The 21417-nt window shown below is 36.9% G+C and overlaps 1 protein-coding gene across 2 annotated transcripts in view; it reads left to right on the top strand.

The window, feature by feature from the left end:
• LOC110839780 (uncharacterized) overlaps positions 1 to 21417 on the top strand; it is a 180290-nt gene that overhangs the window by 152279 nt on the left and 6594 nt on the right. For both annotated transcript variants that reach the window (XM_087359245.1, XM_087359244.1), the window contains one exon: positions 19039 to 19122. In XM_087359245.1, the coding sequence (XP_087215371.1) occupies positions 19039 to 19122 (84 nt within the window). The remainder of the gene's footprint in view (positions 1 to 19038; positions 19123 to 21417) is intronic.

The following is a 21417-nucleotide window of genomic DNA, read 5'->3' as shown; positions in this document are numbered from 1 at the left end:
ATAACCCAGAAGACGGATATCTTCAGAATGTAGAGTTATTTGAATGCTGAAGTAGGTGGTACATAAAGTTACCACCGGGTTTTAAAACAGTACGCACATCCTTGTAGAAAGGATTTTGTAGCAACGTTTGGTTAGGACCGCAATATTGATCAGGTATAAAGAACGGAAGTTTCTGAAGTTTTTATGCTGGCTGTCTTGTCCGCTCCTGCAGTCCGTACCACCAACCAAGTTTGATGTATAGATGGCGTGTTCATCAGAAACAAAATCCTACCGAAAAAAAAAGCACGTCAACACGAAATATAACAGAAGACGAACGGCTGGCATAGTGAAGGCAGTTCCTTACAACTTGTTAACCAGTGAAACGTCGGAACTTCGCAATGGGTTTGTCTTTTGTTTTATTTTCTTTTTACCTAAGGTTTCTTCACCCTATGATAAGAATGAAACTTGCGTCTGGATCTAAATTATTACATGCGCGAAGTATTTTAAACCTCCGAAGTCGAATAGGAAAATTGGTGGAGGACAAATGAGACACTTTATTATAGTAAGGAGGTTCCCAGGTAATGCCCTCTCGTCCTTCGAGAAATGGCAAAGTAAGACTGAAGATGTGATAAATAGTGACAATTTTATAATAAAGACGAAGGAATTTTGATTTCTTTATCACTAAGTGCTGATGGTATTATTTGGAATGATAAGTGACCTCCACGTTAAGAGATCAAATTCTGATGAATTTAAATCGGGAGGGCTGTTTGAAAAATACGCAGTAGCAAATTAGAAATTGGGATACTTATCAGAATTTAATTAAAGACAGAGGGAAATTAAGATAATTTGGATACTTATCGGAGTTTAATTTTAGACAGAGGGAAATTAAGATAATTTGTGTGAGATGGCCGACCGAATTGTTCCTCCGGATGTACATTGACTACTAGCCAGCAGTCCGACAGTAACACCTTAGGTTGCCCTAATATGACTGCCGTCAGCTTCGAAGCGCCTCTAAATTACATTTAAGAATTCAGTCCGTACCGCGAAGAAAACACAACCCCCCACCATTACAAAGTTTAATTGGTTAACGCTGTTTAAGGAAATAATCGCTGTTTACAGTGAGAATCATAGTTCGTCTAAATTACATTTAAGAATTCAGTCCGTACCGCGAAGAAAACACAACCCCTCACCATTACAAAGTTTAATTGGTTAACGCTGTTTAAGGAAATAATCGCTGTTTACAGTGAGAATCATAGTTCGTCTAAATTACATTTAAGAATTCAGTCCGTACCGCGAAGAAAACACAACCCCTCACCATTACAAAGTTTAATTGGTTAACGCTGTTTAAGGAAATAATCGCTGTTTACAGTGAGAATCATAGTTCGTCTAAATTACATTTAAGAATTCAGTCCGTACCGCGAAGAAAACACAACCCCTCACCATTACAAAGTTTAATTGGTTAACGCTGTTTAAGGAAATAATCGCTGTTTACAGTGAGAATCATAGTTCGTCTAAATTACATTTAAGAATTCAGTCCGTACCGCGAAGAAAACACAACCCCTCACCATTACAAAGTTTAATTGGTTAACGCTGTTTAAGGAAATAATCGCTGTTTACAGTGAGAATCATAGTTCGTCTAAATTACATTTAAGAATTCAGTCCGTACCGCGAAGAAAACACAACCCCCCACCATTACAAAGTTTAATTGGTTAACGCTGTTTAAGGAAATAATCGCTGTTTACAGTGAGAATCATAGTTCGTCTAAATTACATTTAAGAATTCAGTCCGTACCGCGAAGAAAACACAACCCCCCACCATTACAAAGTTCAACTGGTTAACGCTGTTTAAGGAAATAATCATCTCTTATTCTGGGAATCCTACAAAACACGATAATTTAAAATCGAGTGTTACTGATTGTCGAATCGGTGGTAAATAAATTTATTATTTGGCTTTAAAGTCTTAATTCTTAATACGAAATGTGAAAGGTAAGGGCAGGTGTAATCTGTAGTCTGCTGTGTGATGAATGTTTTCGGCTACAAACGTGACGCCATGTTTCCTTGCATTTCAAATAATAAAAGTTTTTTTTTTTTAAAATTAAAAGTAACGGCTTTTGAAAACGTTTGCATTCAGCCCAAGCGTAAAATCTGACACAATGGCTTTCAAGTTTGTGTTTTGTGTAGTCATGGATACGCTACGTACTTATCGGCATTTAGCCTTATTCTAATGTAACGTGAGTCTTTTTTTTTTTTTTTTTCATGGTATATGTAGACGATTTACAGATATCGGCACTTTGAAGTGTTTCACAAAATCTGCGAATAGTATTAATATAAAGTCTGCAAAAATTTGCATTTTAATTAAGTCTGTAACGCGGGATAGTTTTCGAGAAGTACCCAGACTTGTTTTAAGGAATCCTAACACTTGCCTTCATAAATTTACGGGGAAAAAAACATATATATTTCAGTCAAGGAAAGCCGGTTTGTGGCCTCATATTCGAACCCGGGACTTCCCCAATATAAATCAGAAATACTAACAGGTTGACCGTGACATTACGTGAAGTTTAAAACATTAATGTGAGTATTTGAAAGCAGTCATGGCCTGTATAAATGTTGCGTAACTGCATTCGCTTTGAGGTAGTACTGAGGAAAACCACCTCTATCAGGACTCTCGGTATTTGAATTAGGTGTCTCGAGAACGCGGTGTTACCACAACATCGGTCTGCTTTAGTGTAAAACAGTTGGAGCGATGTGGATCAGTATTTCTTGATCGGTTGATTCGAAAGTTTGAAAAGCGGTACCTGTTGTGAGATTTGAAATTAAAGTTTTCTGAAGTTACTTCCGTTTCCTGATGGTTATTGTTCGGAAGGATGAGACAAGAAACAGGTGCTAGGCCTGTGATGTTAATTTGAACGGCGGAAGGAGGGTCTGCACGTGTCGTTGGCACTCCTCGAGGAAGTCAGCTGCTTACACCGCCGAAACGAGTAATACCGAATTTTTCCACTGGAAGATACGAAGAAAATCATGGTAGCTTAAGTTATTTTTTTTTGTAATATCTTCGACGTTGTCGGAGGAGACGAGGATATAAGATGATAATTTTTAAGTAACTAGATTTTTAATCGCATGTATCATTGAGAATTATCTCAGCTGGTGAAAAATCTATTCGCCGTATTTGGATGTTGCCCTGAAGTCAGTTAAATACATTCTATACACTCATAGCCTGTGACATGCGTGCTACATATCCCTCGTCACGTATCTCGTTCGTAGCAATGAACGCGTTGAATTCATCGGATTAACTTTCTTAGAACGTTTAGCTTCATATAAGTAGAGTACTGCTCTTAGGTTAATGTAACTCGCTGGATTTTGTAATTAATTTGCCATACAAAGAATAATTGGCTACATTTCTTTTTATTTGTGAGATAGAACAAAGTTTTTGTAGCGTTTTGAGAACCCTTTCGTTGCCAAGTGTGAGTAATGCGTTGGGAGAGACAGACAGACAGACACTGTTCTGCATTATATATATAGGCTGGCTTACCACCTGCTTCATAAGATGAGTACATCAACTGGACTGGATCTCCATTAAGTTCCAGCAGGTGCTGAACGTCTTCACGTAATTCTCGTCCGCTAGTGTTTGCAACCTGTGTTCCGCGAACCCCTTTCGCGCAATTGATTACATTGGACAGACTGACGCATAAATGAACGTCATATTACATCCGTCAGAATGCGTGACGTACAAAAGGCTGTTAAATTGTTCTTTAAAAAAATGTTTTTGGAGCAGAATCCTTCTAGACTAGCTGATAGTCGCTCATCTGGTCAAGATATTTGGTACTTTCTATGAAACTTGAAAGTTCGTTAACATGGTTACCAGAGCTCACTGTGAATTCGGTTTTCAAATTGTTAAACCTAAAACTTTGTGTTTAGAGACACACTCGGTGATCTTAGTAAGTCTAGTGACTGTGTCGCTGGAACTAGCTCTCCCCTTCGGAGAGGAATGAGGGAACTGAGATATAATCTAATGGTAAGGGCTACACCTCACCCTGCAACATCTTCCACACTTAATATGCCGGTCGCTAATTGGTCGGGTTGTTTAGATTTATGCAAAAGGCGAACCTAAGTGCCACCGACTGAGTAACTCTCATGAACCCCAACACGTCTGCATCTGTACAAAACTTCGTTGCTAATAAACGCTTTCGAGAAAGATACCTGACTTCTGGAATGTTATATCATGTAGTCTGGATAATATTTACCGGTGTTTCAAAGAAGGTTACCGCCTCCATCGTCAGGAAGGAAATTCCTTAGACTATAATTATATCTAGAATTTTATAGTAAACATTTTCTACACCTTAGAAATTATATTATGGCCACAACTCAAAGCCACGGGCTTAAATCCAGGAAGGTAGACACAAAAATGGATTAGTAAATTGTAAAATTATTAAAGTAACTTATAGACCATCTGAGCCTCATGAGTTATACGGATAATAGACGGTAGAAGTTTTTTTCCTGGAATTTGGAGCGTGCAGACGATTTCAGCTGCCGTGACTGGGTGAGTGTCGCGTGTGATGGCGCCCTCGCCAATGACGGACAGAAACATCTCGCGGCAACCGGGTGTACCAAAATCATAATCCTACTCTCGAGTATTTGTCAGCATAAAAGACTGACTTCAAGAAATCTTTGTGTAACTTTCTGTGGGATTAATGGCAATCGAATTTGCCACATGGCGTGAGAGTCAATGACAGTTCTATCACAGAGGCTCAGGCCGATTAAAGTTATGACCGCCACGGTGGTCTAGCGGTTAGAACGCTGGCCTTGTAATCCTGGGGTCTCGGGTTCGATTCCCGACGGTACCCGAAATTATAACTTGTGTTGGGCAAGGCCGTGGTCTAGGCAACACGCAGTTTTCCTCCGTGGCATCCCAACAATTACTCCATTCACACACAGAAGAAGGCAATGGCAAACCACTTCTGGATCATCTGCCAAGGACGTATATGAACAGGTCCCAGTCCGAGAAAAGGATGGAAGGATCCTGTTCATATGGACCTGTCGTCAGACAGAACACTAAATAAAATAATCTCAGTTATGTCAATAATTATCTTTGATTTATGAAATGTTGATAATCATTTTCAGGACTGTGGTCCAACTCGTTTAATGTGCATAAACACCTTTTGTATTAAAAAACGTGAGAATTAACAATAAAGGATTTAAGAGAGAAAATAAGATGAATATCAAGATTTTTAAAATTGAAATCATGTTAAGGCCGTTCATTAATGTTTGTTGGATCTGAGTTGCCATGTATACACACAAACAAAACAAGAAATATTTTTTTACTAAACAAAATAGCGAAGAAGGAGATTGTTTCTCGTGTGAAAAACATTGCATGTTTCTGTTTCATATTGTGTTGGGAATGGTTCTTACCGGGTGTATAATAATTCAGTTCCGGTTTTATAGTAACAGTGGTTACTTTTGTATTTAACGAGGCTGTTTTAAATTCAAATGCTGTTAAATACGAATAAGTTTAGAGTAAGTGAAAAAAATGGCGATACGGCTAAGATGTCGTGGCCTATTTTAAATGCATTGACGATACCAAACGTCATGCAGATTGGTCTTAGGGCAGGGTTTGTGAACTCAGTAAGTTACTTTTATTTTTCATTTAAATTTGGTAGATGATCAATTGAGTAACTTTTGACTGCTCAAGAAAGTTTTACCGCTAATTACGACTGATATATGACACAAACGCTTGAAACGTCAGTGTGATTTGGGTAAAAAGTCATAAAATAGCATCTAAATAACTCACATCCTAAGTGGGACATGGAATGTATCACTAATTATATTACAAGTAAAATATGATTTATTATGTCAGTCCGTAACCTGATGATGGGAGTATAATAACGTATCGAAACGAGGTCTGTAACAAATATAGATTTACCTCAGAAAATGGGTAGAAAAATATGACCGTCTCGTGTGTAACATCCAAGAAGACATTTATATATTAATCGCCATGAGAACTGCAAGTCTCAGTTCGTGGGGAAATGAGCCAGAAATCTCAGGGGGACAAATCAATTTTAGTAAATTCTTCAAAATAAAATTTGGTCAGCGAATTACTTTGCAGATTCGTAATAAGTCACGTTGTCGCCTAGATCGTAATTTGACTTTATGTAACAGACCAGTTTTTAAGATGTTGTTGTGATCAACGCGATCTCGTGATCTCATTCTTGCTGGATGAAACTAAAAGCCAAACTGGAAGCCACAGTGACTAGACACTTGCCTTTACAAGGCCGTCTGAACGCCTCACTCGTTCGCCCCGTGCAACTTCCGTTTTGTCATGGCCGCTCTAAGAACATGTAATCACACTGGTTTGTTGTGGGATTTGGGGTTCTCGCAAGCTTTCGGGCTGTTCAACGTTTGAATCTCGGCTGCTCTATCTAGATCCTGACGAAGTTTTATTGATTATCCTTTCTAAAATTTATTACCAGGATTAATATTCGGCTATAAATGGATATTCTCCTTACAGATTCCTACCAATTTGCTGTCATCTGTTGTTTTAATGAGAATATAATTTTTACTGTCGAGTGATAGGTTGAATACTTGAATGATAAGTTGCAAAGGATATGGAAGGAAACCGTCGTCCTCTCATTTAACGTAGTATCCCAGTACTTGTCATTGATGACTGAAGAAAACCACGAACATTCTCAGTCTTAAAAGAACATCTTGGCGGCGTACAGTGACAATGAATAAATTTAAAACTTTTCAGTGTTTTATACCTTCTACAGTTGAATTTACGTCGTTAAATGTTATAAGAATTATCGTTGTTGAAAACATGTCGTTCGTCCCTACGCTAATAAAGTTCAAACCCGTTTCGAATTTTTCGTAATTTTATTAATTACATAGTGTTCTCCTGATGAGATTAATGTAAGTTATTAATAGAATTCAGAACAGACTGTACTATGTGATATTGAACTCAGGCCTTTTGAGTGTCAGCCAGGTACATAGCTGGTCGAAACTTCAAGTGGCTGATTGATGACTTTGCAGAATATTGTATTAAACTAGACAGATGCTGCTTACGAAACAGCTTCAGACTGAAGCAAGTATTGCCCGATATTGGATGTACTCGTAAGTAGAAAGAGTGACTGTGAGATCCTAGTCTTTTCTTCTTGTGTGTGTGTGTGTGTTGAGGGGGGGGGGAGGTTATCTGCAAAGTACAGGTGTGGAGGTGACATTGATCAACAGATTTCATTTTGGCTGTCTTGTGTGTTGTAGCGTCTTGTAGTATGGAGTTATTTTTTCTTGTCTAATTCTTCCCTTCTTTCAAATCTCTTCTGTTATCTTACTATCCTTCTTTGCATTCTCCATCTGCTTATTATTATTTTCCGTATTTTCTTCAATATCTTGTAAGTCGTGAAAGGGATTTGAAGACTGCAAGAATGTAATTATGCTCAATTGCGTCTGCGCATTAAAACTCAAGACAGTTTTTTTTTTTTCCTATATCCCCACACAACTAATTAAATCCACTCCTTCCCTTTCCTTCACTTCGATAAACTGAAACAAAAGAAGGCCCTATTCTGCTGATCACTCTACAAAGATTAGTTTTTAATTATTGTCCTATCGGAAGTTGCATGGTCATAGTTCATAATAAAAGATGACGGGCATAGTTTATATGATTGTGTACGTCGGAACTTGATTAGATATTCTTTGTGCAGGTGACTGGTGACTTTAATGCTGGGACAAGCTGCCAACCTACCCTTTAACACTGTTTAGTGACATTAATGCTAGGACAAGCTGCCAACCTTTCCCCTTAACACTTTCTGGTTGCTTTAATACTGGTACAAGCTGCCAACTAAACCTAAACACTTTCTGGTGACTTTAATGCTGGGACAAGCTGCCAACTAAACCGAAACACTTTCTGGTGACTTTAATGCTGGGACAAGCTGCCAACTAAACCGAAACACTTTCTGGTGACTTTAATGCTGGGACAAGCCGCCAACTTATCCCGTAACTATTTTTTGGTACATTTAATGCTAGGACAATTTGATCCGGAATCTCCTGTATCCGATGCAGGAGTGTTAACCACTTTGCCACAACTATTGGCCACAATGTATTCATTGTCAACATTTTGAGTTAAATATATTTGAGTTTCTCATGGAGATGAAAATGACGATGTTCTTGATAGTAACTGTTTGTGAACATTCATGTTTATTCCTGAAGATGTACACAGCATATTCCTTCGAAACCTTGGTATCTACCTACAAGTTCACGCAACTTTACTACACAGGAGGCCATCAACATTTTGAGTTATGAAGAAACGTCTGATAAGTTTGACGTACTATTTATTAGTGAGAAGTCATTAAAGGCACGAGATGCGTAAGAATATATTGTTTTATTCATTTATTCAGCGTGAGATGCTATCTTACACTGCTTCCGTGCGGAGCGCTGCTGTTCTTTTCGTGATGGCAATAAGAAGTCGTATTTTTAAGGCCTTAAGGGACATCGCAGGTCTACTCTTGACCATAGAGGAAGACGGAGGAAATATCTATTAAAATGTACAGTAGTTCTCCTTTATGGTAGCTGCTCTGATGGTCCTGGGAACGGAATGTTTAATTTAGTTTGAGGCCCCAGTCTTCTCTTTGTTAGTCCCTTGATTCGTTACATATAATACAAGGTGTACCATAAAGTGATACACTTTACATTTTTTTTGTATCATTTTCTAATTACATTATCAGTTCACTTTCTTTAAGACTCTTGTAGCCATGTTTATTGGAAGTTGAATTTGTATCGATGATTAAGACCCTTGATTGTGTATAAGGTAAGACAAAAGAATGTTTCTTAACATTTTTCTGAAGCGGTATGGAATGTGGCAATTATTGACAATAGAGATGTTCAGCAACATACCGAACGTTCACTCTATCCGGGATGTCAATGGTTCATATCTCGATCAGAAGATAATCTCTTAGAAGCCTTTTAGTTGGTTTCTTAAATTGTCGGATATTATCCTAATATAGAGAATAATTGTTTCTTTCTTAATCCTTTTGTATTCACTATTCAGTGACTTCTCGTTAGATGGCGGATAGTCGGTATAGTGACTAGATCCAAGGGTCCGACGATCGGGGTTCGATTTCCGGACGCAGTTATTTTTCTCTTCAGATTTGATTTGGTGCCCACCCAATATTCTATCCAATCCGTATTGTAGTATCGTCAAGGAGCTATTTTCCACTTTCCATCAGTCTTCATGACGTCGTGCTTAATTATGAATAAGGACAAATTTGTTTCTTTATATATATATATATTTAATCTTGAAGAAATACCTTGGGTTGTCTGTTCCTGCACTAAACTCAATCTACAAAAATCTCCACAAAATGACGCATCGCAGTTGTGATCTCGAAACCAAAATACCAGTTTCTGATGTCATTTCATCTCTGCCCTTATATGCTACACATTTTCCCCCCCGTGTGTACACAAATTAAAAACGTCGGATACATAAAACCAGATGCCGCGGTTGGCAATACTGGATACTAGTGTAAAACCGCATATAAAAGTCTACAACTGGTACAACCGAGATGAATTTTCATACTCAGAAGTCAAATTTCACTACAGTAGTAAATTCACGTTGTCAGAAGGTCCTGTTGTTGCAGAACAGACGACGTGTGGGGGGGGGGGGGGGGGGGTTCTGGCATCTTATTATATACTATCGATACTCACTTGTTACGTCACATATCATTTACCTTTGTCATTCTATCTAGTGTTTTCAGATTATTGATTTTACGCTTTTGTAAATCGATGACAAATGTACAATAAGGATACGAAGGAAAAAGGTGTAGGAATTTGCTGATTGTGTGTGTAGGAAGGACAGATAAAGAAAGAGAGAGACTCGGAGAGGAAGTATGGTAGCTGATGTCTCGAGTGGATTGTTCTTTGGTGAGAGAGAGAGGGAACTGTCAATTAAGATAGAATGATGGGAAACAGTTGGCGACAGAATCGGTCTACGCCATCTTGGTTTTCGGGTCCACCTGGACAAGTGGAATGGAACTTCAATACCACGCGGCGCTTTGTATCAAAACTCGAGTGTACACTGTAAAAAGTGTCTTATATTACTCCGGAACTTTGTCGTCTACAAAGTCCACACGACGTTTTAACACAGAAAACCAACGTTCATATCTGAACCGCCTTAAGAACATCAGATCTCTTATAATTATTAAATCTATCAATCAATTATTTACCTAAAGATAGCTGTCTTCTTGGTTGTAGCGCTGTTTTGTCTGGTAGAAGTTTAACTACGTTACAGTCGCTCTGATGTTGGAGACAGTATGTACCTCTGGAAAGTCGGTAAATTTTACCAGACTACACAGCACTACAACCAAGAAGACAGCCAACTTACCCATATATTTCTTCCAAGTTCCTTACAAATGATTATTTAAAGTAATTTATTTTTATAAATGAATCAGTAAGAAACCACAATCCGCGCTCCTACCTGCGTTATGTGCTGTCTATTTCCATGGCAACGGTCTCTCATTAACATATGAACCGTTGCCTAGATATCACGGTCTGGTGTAGTATAAATCATGTCCTCCAAATTATCTGTCTGGAACTGTTTCATTCTCTTCTCACTATATGAAGAATGTAGAAGAATTAACTTGATTTATTTACATCTTTTAATTTAGTTTAAGGTAATGTGAGAGAATAGATTTTAATTTTTCGCACGGTTTACAAATTTGTCAAAAGTTTGTAACAAATTTTAGTTAATCAAATTTGTAGTTATTGGTGATGAGGTAGAATTTGTGTGTGTGGTAATTAATACTATTTATGACTGTGACTCACGAATGACTCTAGATGGCAGAATGCAAGTTTCCTGACGCAGTTCATCTGTTATAGAATAAAATAAAATAGGCCATGGCCGATTCTTTCAAAGTAATAATTTATAATAATTTCCGAAACTATACGACACGCAGTTGAGACAAATTCATTAAATTAATGAACGAAAAGTCTCAAATTTATTTAAATGTATTTAACTTTTGGCGTTGTAATTAATCAATAGTTTAAAGGCTTTTTTTAAAAAAAAACTACCCCCTCAAAGAACGGATAGCACATTGCCTTGTTCCATAAATAATCCAATTACTTACAATATTATTCCATATTTTAAATTTATTCTTATATCCTTATATAATTATTACCGTAAAGAGTCTATCGCAGTTATGATTCAATTTTAATATTGTAACATTTAAATTTGTATGATAGACACAGAAGCATTGTGTTTCTGTTTTAGTGATATACTTTCTGCTCAGAAAGTAAGTCGATAATTGGATAGATCGATATGTGGATATGAAACGGAGACGAGGCCAGCTCGTTGTACTTATTTGCTTGGTGACAAGTCGACCAACAACCAATCAGAAACGAGATATCGATCTATTCATTTTCCTCGTTCTCTCAACAGACACGAGATTAAAACTGGATAAAATCGAGAAGACATGAAACTTACCAAATGTAGTTCCATCCCCCCCACCTTTCATTCATGTAGTCAGTAAATTTTAAAAAGGACGTCTCTCTCTCTCTCTGTCCTCTCTGTTCTCCGCACATGCAGACAGAAGATATGCAGATTTGTGAACAAGAAATCAGACAGACCTGCTGGGTTATATACCTTTCGATTCCTTCAAGAACACTGTTCCGTAGTTTAAAGTGTAACATATTAATAATTTTAATGTCTTCTGGGTTATTTCAATGCCCTGATGATGGAGGCAGCGAGTACCTCTGAAACATCGGTAGACTTCCACCAGACTACACGGCGCTACAACCCAGAATACCGTACCACGTTCACAAGAGCCCACAATCAGTCTCTGTCCTGTGTATATAAATTCAGTTCGTAAAATCCATTTTAATATTATCCTCCAAATGTCGATTGAAATATTCTGGTTAACATTGAGGCAGGTGTCACGTGACATAGAAATGCAGGGACGGGGCGGACACACCCGGCCAGTAGCAAGCGTGGCGAATCGCCAATTAGAGCCAGTGGATGGGGCGCAGCTCCGTACAACTGTCATGTTCTTAGCAAATCGGGGGCGTCCTCTGGGCTTGTATAAAAGATACATGCAAATATCATTTGACGGGGATCTGACAGATATTTGTTCTGATGTATAGTTCACTTGTAGGATTCTTCATGGCCGATGCATTGCAGTGAGGTAATGGAAACGATACGACGAGTATAGTCATGTTAGTAACACCCTATAAGTTGAGTTTTTTTAAGTAAATAAAGCCGTCATCTGCAAGTTTTACTAAATCCGTTTTCTTCGCTCAGAATATCTCGATAAATTTCTTCAGCGGTTCCCCCCCCCCCTGAATTGCCGGTCACTTTCTACCAGATTGTACGGTGCTACATCTCAGAAGACAGCCATCTTCACATTCATCGCCGTGAGACCCTCAATTGTCACCCAGCGTCTCTGCTATTTGGATGATAATGTCTTCAGTCTTTAATGGTAAAGATTAGGACACTCGTTATCTTAAAATTAATTAAAGTCCTTCATGAGTACTTATTAACACATCCTTCCTAAGTATTCCTGCTTTCAATTCGGGAAATTACCGTTTTGAATTCCAGTCTGAAGAACTGGGTATTCAAAGTTCCATTTTATTTTAAGTTTATCGTCAATTTAAATTCATAATAAAATATTTTATCAATGAAACTTCACATTATATAAGTGTGTTTTCAGATTGTTAGCATTAAAATTCATTCCTGATAATCATGCAAACGAGTAATTATTCAACGATGTATTTTTCATTTTGGGGCTCACATTTTCCTGGTTGACTCGTCAGTTTTCGATGTTCATCTAAATTTGTATACATTTATTACTTTTCAACTTTACTGTGTTCGTACTATTTATCTCATTAGATTATACCGTGGACCAGTTTGCAGGTTAATTAAGAGGGTGTGTCCAGAACATCGTACTGTTTGTGGACACAGTTGAACAGCCTCACAAACGCGGTAACATTTTTTACACAAAGTCAGATTAACATTTCGGCGCGCGTAGGTACAGTGCTGTGACGTTGCGTTATGTATAATCCATGAACCATAGCCTGTCCAGCCTTTAGAATCGATTACTGCTCTCAATAAAACGTGTTACAAGTTAGTGTACAGTTCAATTCTTTTGATTGGCCGCTGAGCTGCGCACTAGGGTAAATGAGTGAAGGAGTAGTGGGAATTTATATTCTATTTGGAGTGGTTTACTTCTGTAGTGGCGTCGTAGCTGAACTAACCTTCACAATTATATAATTCCTTGCCTCTGCTATTGAACGCGTCCAAATTTGGTGCGCGTAGCATTTCCAGTGGACACGTCTGAGAAAAGTACAGCACTTCGAGCAAGTTAAATGAACACTCGGTATACAGCCACGTCAATACAGAGGAACGTACACAGTTTAAACCATTTGGAGCGTAATTCAAAGTTATTTTAAGTCACCAGTTTAAAACTGCAATTAGCCTTTTTAAGAACATTTAATAATTCTGTCCGTACCGCGAGGAAAACACAGCACTTCACAATTACAAACATCAACTGGTTAACGCTGTTTAAGGAAATAATCGCTGTTTATAATGAGACACGCATTGCGTATATAATATTTAAGAATTCAGTCCGTACCGCGAAGAAAACACAGCACTTCACCATTAAATAGATCAACTGGTTAACGCTGTTTAAGTAAATAATCGCTGTTTATAATGAGACACGCACTGCGTACATAATATTTAAACAGTGAGTCCGTACCGCGAAGAAAACACAACGCTTCACCATTACAAAGATCAAATTGTTAACGCTGTTTAAGGAAATAATCGCTGTTTATAATGAGACACGCACTGCGTACGTAATATTAAAACATTCAGTCCGTACCGCGAAGAAAACACAACTCTTCACCATTACAAAGATCAACTGGTTAACGCTGTTTAAGGAAATAATCGCTGTTTATAATGAGACACGCATTGCGTACATAATATTTAAGAATTCAGTCCGTACCGCGAAGAAAACACAACTCTTCACCATTACAAAAGATCGATTGGTTAACGCTGTTTAAGGAAATAATCGCTGTTTACGGTGAAAATCATACGGAACCTATAAATACAAAATTTAGAGTTACTTATTAATAAAAAAAAGTGATACATAATAATACTTACCGCATCTTTTAACTTTGAGTAGTTACCCCACGATACATTTAGTGAGTTATGCGTAAAAAAAAGTACAACATTAAAAAAACTTGATAAAAAAATAACTACGACTTCTCAAATATGCATTGTTCTTGGTGTTTGTCGATTTGACGTGTTCGTGTAGAATAAAAATATGCACTTCGATACGAGATGGAAGTGAGTGATCAGCTTCGCGCTTCGTCTGCATTAACACCAGAGAAATATCCCTCCCTGCACGTCGAATATGGTTTTTTTTTGGGGGGGGGCCAAAAGCCGGAAATCTTTATGTCATCGCCCTATAGTACCGTATTTTAAACAACTTAAATTAGCAGATGCTACTATCACCATAGCAACTTCATCTTCGTAACTAAATCGTTTCAACTGTATTCGTAGTAATAATTTTTACGAACATAGAATTTTGATGCACTCACCAGTTGGCGTCATTGTACAGCGTTATGGATTTATCTGGAAGGATTATGTTTATTTATTTATTTTGTTTCTAAAAAAAAACATAACCACCGCATTTACAGCCGATTTTAAGATCAAGATACAACAATCTGATTTTTAAGACAAGAATCCACGTATCTCTTTTCTTCTGTTAAAATTCGTAGTATAATTCCACGTTCTCCTATGCGAATCGGCATTTGCTCTGTTCGAGTGTCACTTTGGATTTTTCAAGGTCACTGATGATGTTTCTTCGTACTTTTTAGCCTGGTCTGGCCTCTTTTTTGTGTTTGTGTTCAAAGTTACGGGACCTAACTCTCTCTCTCTCTCTCTCTCTCTCTCTCTCTCTCTCTCTCTCTCTCTCTCTCTCGTTTTTTTTTTTTTCAACTGATTCGTCTGTCTCCTTCGTCGAATCGTTCAGTAACACACCGCCTTCGTAAATCACCGAACGCCATTTTCTTTTAAACCATACATTTCGTTTTCTTGTATTTCCATTTCTTCAAACCAACCTGACCGGTTAATTATCTTCCTGCTCCTACCGAAATTTCGTCCTTTCGTCTCCGTCTCTCTCGATCGTCTGCGACTATCGATTATTTCTTGTCTGTCTCCCCGCGGTATTTAATTGTCTTCGTCCTTCTTCAGCGTCGAAGGTGCTCGACCCGACTGAATTAAATGGGCAATTCCTTCGCCTGGAATACTCGAGCGCTATAAAATCTGGAGGTCGTTGGACCTCGCGATTGGAGGTTACTGAAAACTGTGAAGCCTCACATCTCCGGAATGCCTCAGGTAGCTCAGGGCTGACCAGAACCTAGCATAAATGTGAAGGAACGTTTTATTAGTTAGATAAATGCAGGTTTTCTACGGACAAGAAGGGACTATGTAACTGCCGAACTCAGAAATTACAAAGCGAAGAGTCGTAATTCAGAAGCTGATAGTTGGTCAGGTGATCAGAACATTTCTCGCCGTATTCAAAACCAAAGGTTCACAAAACCCCACCCATAATCCCTATCCTGATCCATGTTAATTTTACATCTTATATATTTAAAGATCTATTTTAATAAGATGGTAAAGTTGCGTCATATTGTGATATAATAAGTATATATTGTTTAAATCTTGTCCGTCTAATCACAATAAATTCTTATTAAATATTAAAATATTACAATAATTAACATTTAAAATATTTAAAATATTAAATGATGTTCTTTATCGAAATATTCGATTTACATTAGACCATCATTTTTTGTGTTTCACTAATGTTTCTAATGTAATGTAAATCGAATATTTCGATAAAGAACATCATTTAATATTTTAAATATTTTAAATGTTAATTATTGTAATATTTGAATATTTAATAAGAATTTATTGTGATTAGACGGACAAGATTTAATATATATCTATTTTAATATTATACTCACATCTACGCCTAGATCTTACGAATGGTGTTAACCTTCTGTCGCCTATTCCATGCGTTCTACATGCCTGTCCTCATCCTCCTTCATTTGATCATCTTAATAAAACTGGAGAAAAGTACAAATTTTGAATATTTCATTACGCGGTTTTCTCAAGTCACCAGTTATGTAATAATTCTTTATGTCTAAACATTATCCCCAACATCCAGTTCTCAAACACCTTCAATATGTGTCTTTTTACCCCCCTTTGATCGTGAGAGATAAAGTTTAACGCCTATACAAAACAATAGGTAAAAATAATATTTCACTGTATTTTAATCTGTCAGTAGGAAATTAGTCTAGCAAACTGAATATAATTTATCGTAACTGAAGGTACAGGTACTTGCAAGTTCCCCGCAAGGTGGCATGAAGATACAACCCTGATCTTTACGTACCAGCAAGTGAATTCTTTGCCATCAATTCGGACATCCCCCCCCCCCCTAAACCCGTCAGCCGTCGCTGATGGATGGAGCGTCGGTAAATTCTTGACATGTTCCTTCCATGTCTTTCCCTCTTCTTTTCTTGTCTCTTTATCTGCGTCATCTTCCACATCTAGACGTATGCTTCATATATCAGCTCTGTTCTTCGTTGCTGAAACTCGTTTAAAAAGGACCAAGTTTTCTGGATATCTTTACACCGTTTGAACTTACAATGCACGAACGTTAAGTTGTGATTTTATTTTAAATTCGAGACTGATACCGTATAAAGTACTTCTGATATTTATACTATAAACGTACCTTAAATATTCGTGTTCATAAAATCTGAAAACAAAGTAACAACGAAGTATAAGGAGAATTCTATTGATGAACCTTTAAGATGGAAGCGGTATGTTCGTCTGAAAATTGGTAACAATCACACGGTATCAGGTCGCAGAAGATAGTAATCATAATTTTCAACGTCGAGGTACCCTTAAATCTTAGTCATATTATTACATCTTAAAGCATTGATTCAAATACGGGATTTCTCGATTAAAAATCACAAATACCACTAATTTAGTTCGTTTCTCTAGGGTAATCCTACTTATCTGAGACAGAAACTTAATTTGAACTCCTATAATAATTCTGTGACCGCAAATATTTCGATGTGTTTTGGGGTGGAAGTTGTTTTTGAAAGTAAACTTTCTCTTTTATAAGTTTATCATCGTCTGATGAATCTGTTTTCAAAGTATATGGATTTTATAACAAACGCAGTGCTTAGGTATGTATGTTACAGTTTTTTCTCTTGACCTTGAAACAAAAAACATATGTTCTAAAACGAGTTTTATAGTGCGACATTAATTACACACCCCCAAGATTTTATAGTTCCCTGTTTCTAAAACAGGAATTCTTTGAAATTAATATTTACGTTATATGAAACTAAATATATCCACCATTCGCACACCAAATTATTTTCTGGACAGAAAAGAAAACCAGTTCCTCTCTGAACTTTCCACGATTCTAAACCGTCTGTACCGAATTTTAATATTAACTGTTTCCTATTAAAAATAAGTATACCTACTGCGTAATACCTCCATCTTTAGAGCTGAAGACAGACAGAATGCTCCTTAGAAGCCCTAATATCTACCTACATTTCCATACGGCGTTACAACCCAGAAAACCAACATCGACATATCCATCGCCTTGAGAACCTCAAATTTCGTATGATTTTAAAATAGTTTATTTTGAAACAAAATTTAAGTATATAAAATAAGACGAAGTCATCATTTAGGAAAGGTAAAAATTTTCCATATTTTTGAGAATACTTAATGAATATACCGAAACGTCGGTGACCTTTGAGGCGCTTAGATACGTTTCAAGAGACCAACTTCAACCCGCCTAATTACAAAAATAAGAGTTGGGAGTTAAAATTGATACATTAATAATATTTTGAAGTTGTTTGTCTTCTGGGTTATTGCGTCGTGTAGTCTGGTAGAAGTTTACAGACGTTTCAGAGGTCTTTGCTGCCTCCATCATCAGGGCGATAAGTAATCCGTGCCTTGAAAACCTAAAATTCTACGAAAATATTTTATTTTTTTTAAGAACTCAAGTATCACAAGACTTTTAATACTTAAGTACACTGCTGTACTAGGCTTTGGGAAAAAAGATTATAAACGAATAAAATAAAAATCTTTGTTGTTTATTTATCTTATTTTACAGTAGTACATATCTGAAGTAGCGAACAATATATCTTGATTTTCAAAGTAAATAAACGAGAAAGAAATTGAAGAACATTTCACTCGACATTCGTACAGAACAGGTACCATTATTTCCTACGTATCACATGTGCGATACCACTCTCACTATCCTCAGTTTAAACAAAACATCTACATGAACATAGTAACAAGGCTTCGTGTTATTAAGTGTTCTATTTTGTTTCTGAATCTGACATGTAGCCATTGTGAATTCATAATTTAATCTTGGGAACACAAAACTATCGATCTATCGATCCTACAACATAGTAGCCGAGTTCTTTTCAATGACACAAAAGACTTAGGAGAGTAAGTAATGTACTTCTTTGCCAGTGGATTGACCATCCGTAAAAGCAGAAGCTGATGTTACAGACCACATGTGTCAATGTATGAAAGTCGATAACACAGCGGCCTCCGTGTCTTTACTGCCTTCTTAAAAAGAAGAATAAGAACTACTAGCGATATATTTTCTCGTCACTAGAATGAATAAAAACAATAGAGGATCGAATCGCGTAGTTCTACTCTTGTCAGTAGAAAGATTATGGCATTCAGTCGCCTGTACCATTTTTTAAAAAAAAAAAATTAAGACATTCTCTTCAGATGTGTCGTCCAGTGCATGGCTGAGGACAATGAGTAGACAGAGAGAAGAATAATTCGGTATAAATTAGCTTCAAACACCGAGAATTTTCCAGCTTAACCCTTCCTTTATGTAATGAAGTTTAATCTACATCAGTTGTAATGATTCTGAAGGCATGTCCGCGGTCCTGAAACCTCATTTTTGGTGACTGGGAAATGGAGGTTGTTATGTTAAAAGAGAGTTTCTGCGTCTTACGTAAAATAAATATATTTTCTGTACTGTTACAGGAGACAAGCCGCATGCATGCGAGCTATGCCATAAGAAGTTCGCACTAGCCTGCAATTTGAGGGCACATATGAAAACACATGAGGGTGAGTGTGTACCAGATAGCAAGAACAGTCTTCTACATTTCTCTGTCGGCTAAATGAAACAGTTGCCCTGATACCCTGCAACGGGCCTTTACCTGGGGACACTTCTGGCTCGAATCTTAGTCAGCACACTAAATGTCCCTAGATCCTTCAAGGTTTTTCTCAGTCTCTTTAATTGTATCATGTCTTCAAACACACAACGACGTTCATAATTGTTATCCATTCGTCGTTCGTGACCACCTCCCCATTTTATTCGACTTTGTTATAGTTTATAAGATGGTAAAGTTACGTCATATTGTGATATAATAAGTATATATTTTAAATCTTGTCCGTCTAATCACAATAAATTCTTATTAAATATTAAAATATTACAATAATTAACATTTTAAAATATTTAAAATATTAAATGATGTTCTTTATCGAAATATTCGATTTATATTAGACCATCATTTTTTTCATGTTTCACGACATGTTTCAGTTCCTCTGTTTAGTTTACGTAATTAAAAAAAGTGTTATTATATAAAAGATTTGAGAAGTTAATCCCTTGTGACGAATCTGATATAATATCTGCGTTTGTTGTTGGTACTATCCAGATTTTAAACCACTGTGTCGCAAAAAATATGTTGTCTGTTCAAAATATAAAATTCAATGTCCGTCTAGCCGTTGGTGCGATGTAGAAAACATTAAAATTAATTTCTGACGGTGTCTGCTCTGGTATTGAGAAATGCAAACGGGATTATGATGACGCCTACGGCGGGGTATGGCGGAGTCTGCCTTTTTGGTGGAGTAAGGTTGCGTTTGGCAGTAAAATGGCTTCGGTCGACGTGAAAATATTTTTACATTTTAATTACTTACAAAGAAATTTCAGTGCGATTTGCATAAAGATAATGCAGAGATAAATCGTAACACTGTTTAACATTAAGAAGTTTCAATTATTTATTTTAATCCGTCTTATCACAATATTTAAAATTTCTTATAATTAAGATAATAAAATATCATTCATCTTCCATATCGATTGATCGATTTACATTTCGGAACATTTACACAACATGTTTCGGTTTTTATAAAACCATCATCAGGTGTAAAATATATCTAAGAACTTAAAACTCAATTATGATTTCTGTAGTTTTTTGGTGATGTTTTATTCTCTTAATTATAAGAAATTTTAAATAAAAATTATATTGTGATCAGACGGATTAAAAATAAATAATTGATATAATATTCACAATATGACGCAATTACACTATCTTATTAAGAAGTTTAATTTCAGTCAATTTTCACTAGTCACACGCTATTGCTGGCTTTTAAATAAATATCATACGTAGGCGTAGATTGACGGATAATATTAAAATGTGTCTTGGGAAATTATGTGTGAGAATATTGACTGAATTCATGTGGATTATGATAGGGACCGGTTGGCGAATTCTAGTAAACACAGAAATGAACAGTCCGTTGTTTGAACGCGTATCCATTAAACCTACAACGTGTAATCTAAGAATTCTTAGGAAGTGGACGGTAGGCAGGAACAAGCCTTACGTCGACGGGAATTCTTTGTTGTTGAGTTATAATGGGTCACGTGACGCCACATGCCTGCAGCCTGCAGGCTACTATGACCGCCAATCACCTGTGGTTAACGTGTTTTTGATTTCACCCTCGAGTCCAGACATCTTCTCGTAGAAATGTCATTTAATTTGGCCAAAAGCGAAAAAGCCAAGAGACACTGACGCCGATTACTATAATTCTAACTGGAAAATTGGTACTATGAGAGTTTTATCTTTTAAGATTTCTAAAACCGCGTTTGTGGCTGATGGAAATGGTTGAAGGAGGGAGACCATAAAAGGACATTGTTCTTTGTAATGACGTACACTGAAATTCTTTTGGCAGTGAAATAACGAGATGGTCGTTTGCCGTGGCATTGATACGACTTCATGGGGGGGGGGGGATTATTGAGGTCCCCGTCGTAGCAAAGAACTTTACTTAGAATGTTGTAGTCCCTTGGGGAAAATTCATGGCACGAACCTCTATCGTCGAATTCACTTGCGACCTGAAATCCAAATGATTCTTAAAATTATCAGAACGGTGTAGAAGCAACAGCGCGTGGTTTGATTGGAATAATTTAAACCTGGTCCTTTAAGACGTAATATGTTATGTACTTCCCCCACAAAGGATTACAAAAAAATAATGTAAAGTGGAATATTGTATAATTTTTTTATCTTATTAATTTGGTAAATGACGCAGATTTTAAAAAAAAAGGGGGCAAGGACATCCATCTTTAAATATCTTTGTCTATGTATTTGC

Source organism: Zootermopsis nevadensis, unplaced genomic scaffold (genome assembly GCF_977971745.1).
Source record: "Zootermopsis nevadensis isolate Lab colony 2312 unplaced genomic scaffold, Znev_1.0 Znev_ptg000031l, whole genome shotgun sequence".
NCBI lineage: Eukaryota > Metazoa > Arthropoda > Insecta > Blattodea > Termopsidae > Zootermopsis > Zootermopsis nevadensis.
Note: the sequence above shows the minus strand (reverse complement) of the source record. Positions and strands in the feature narration are given on the sequence as shown.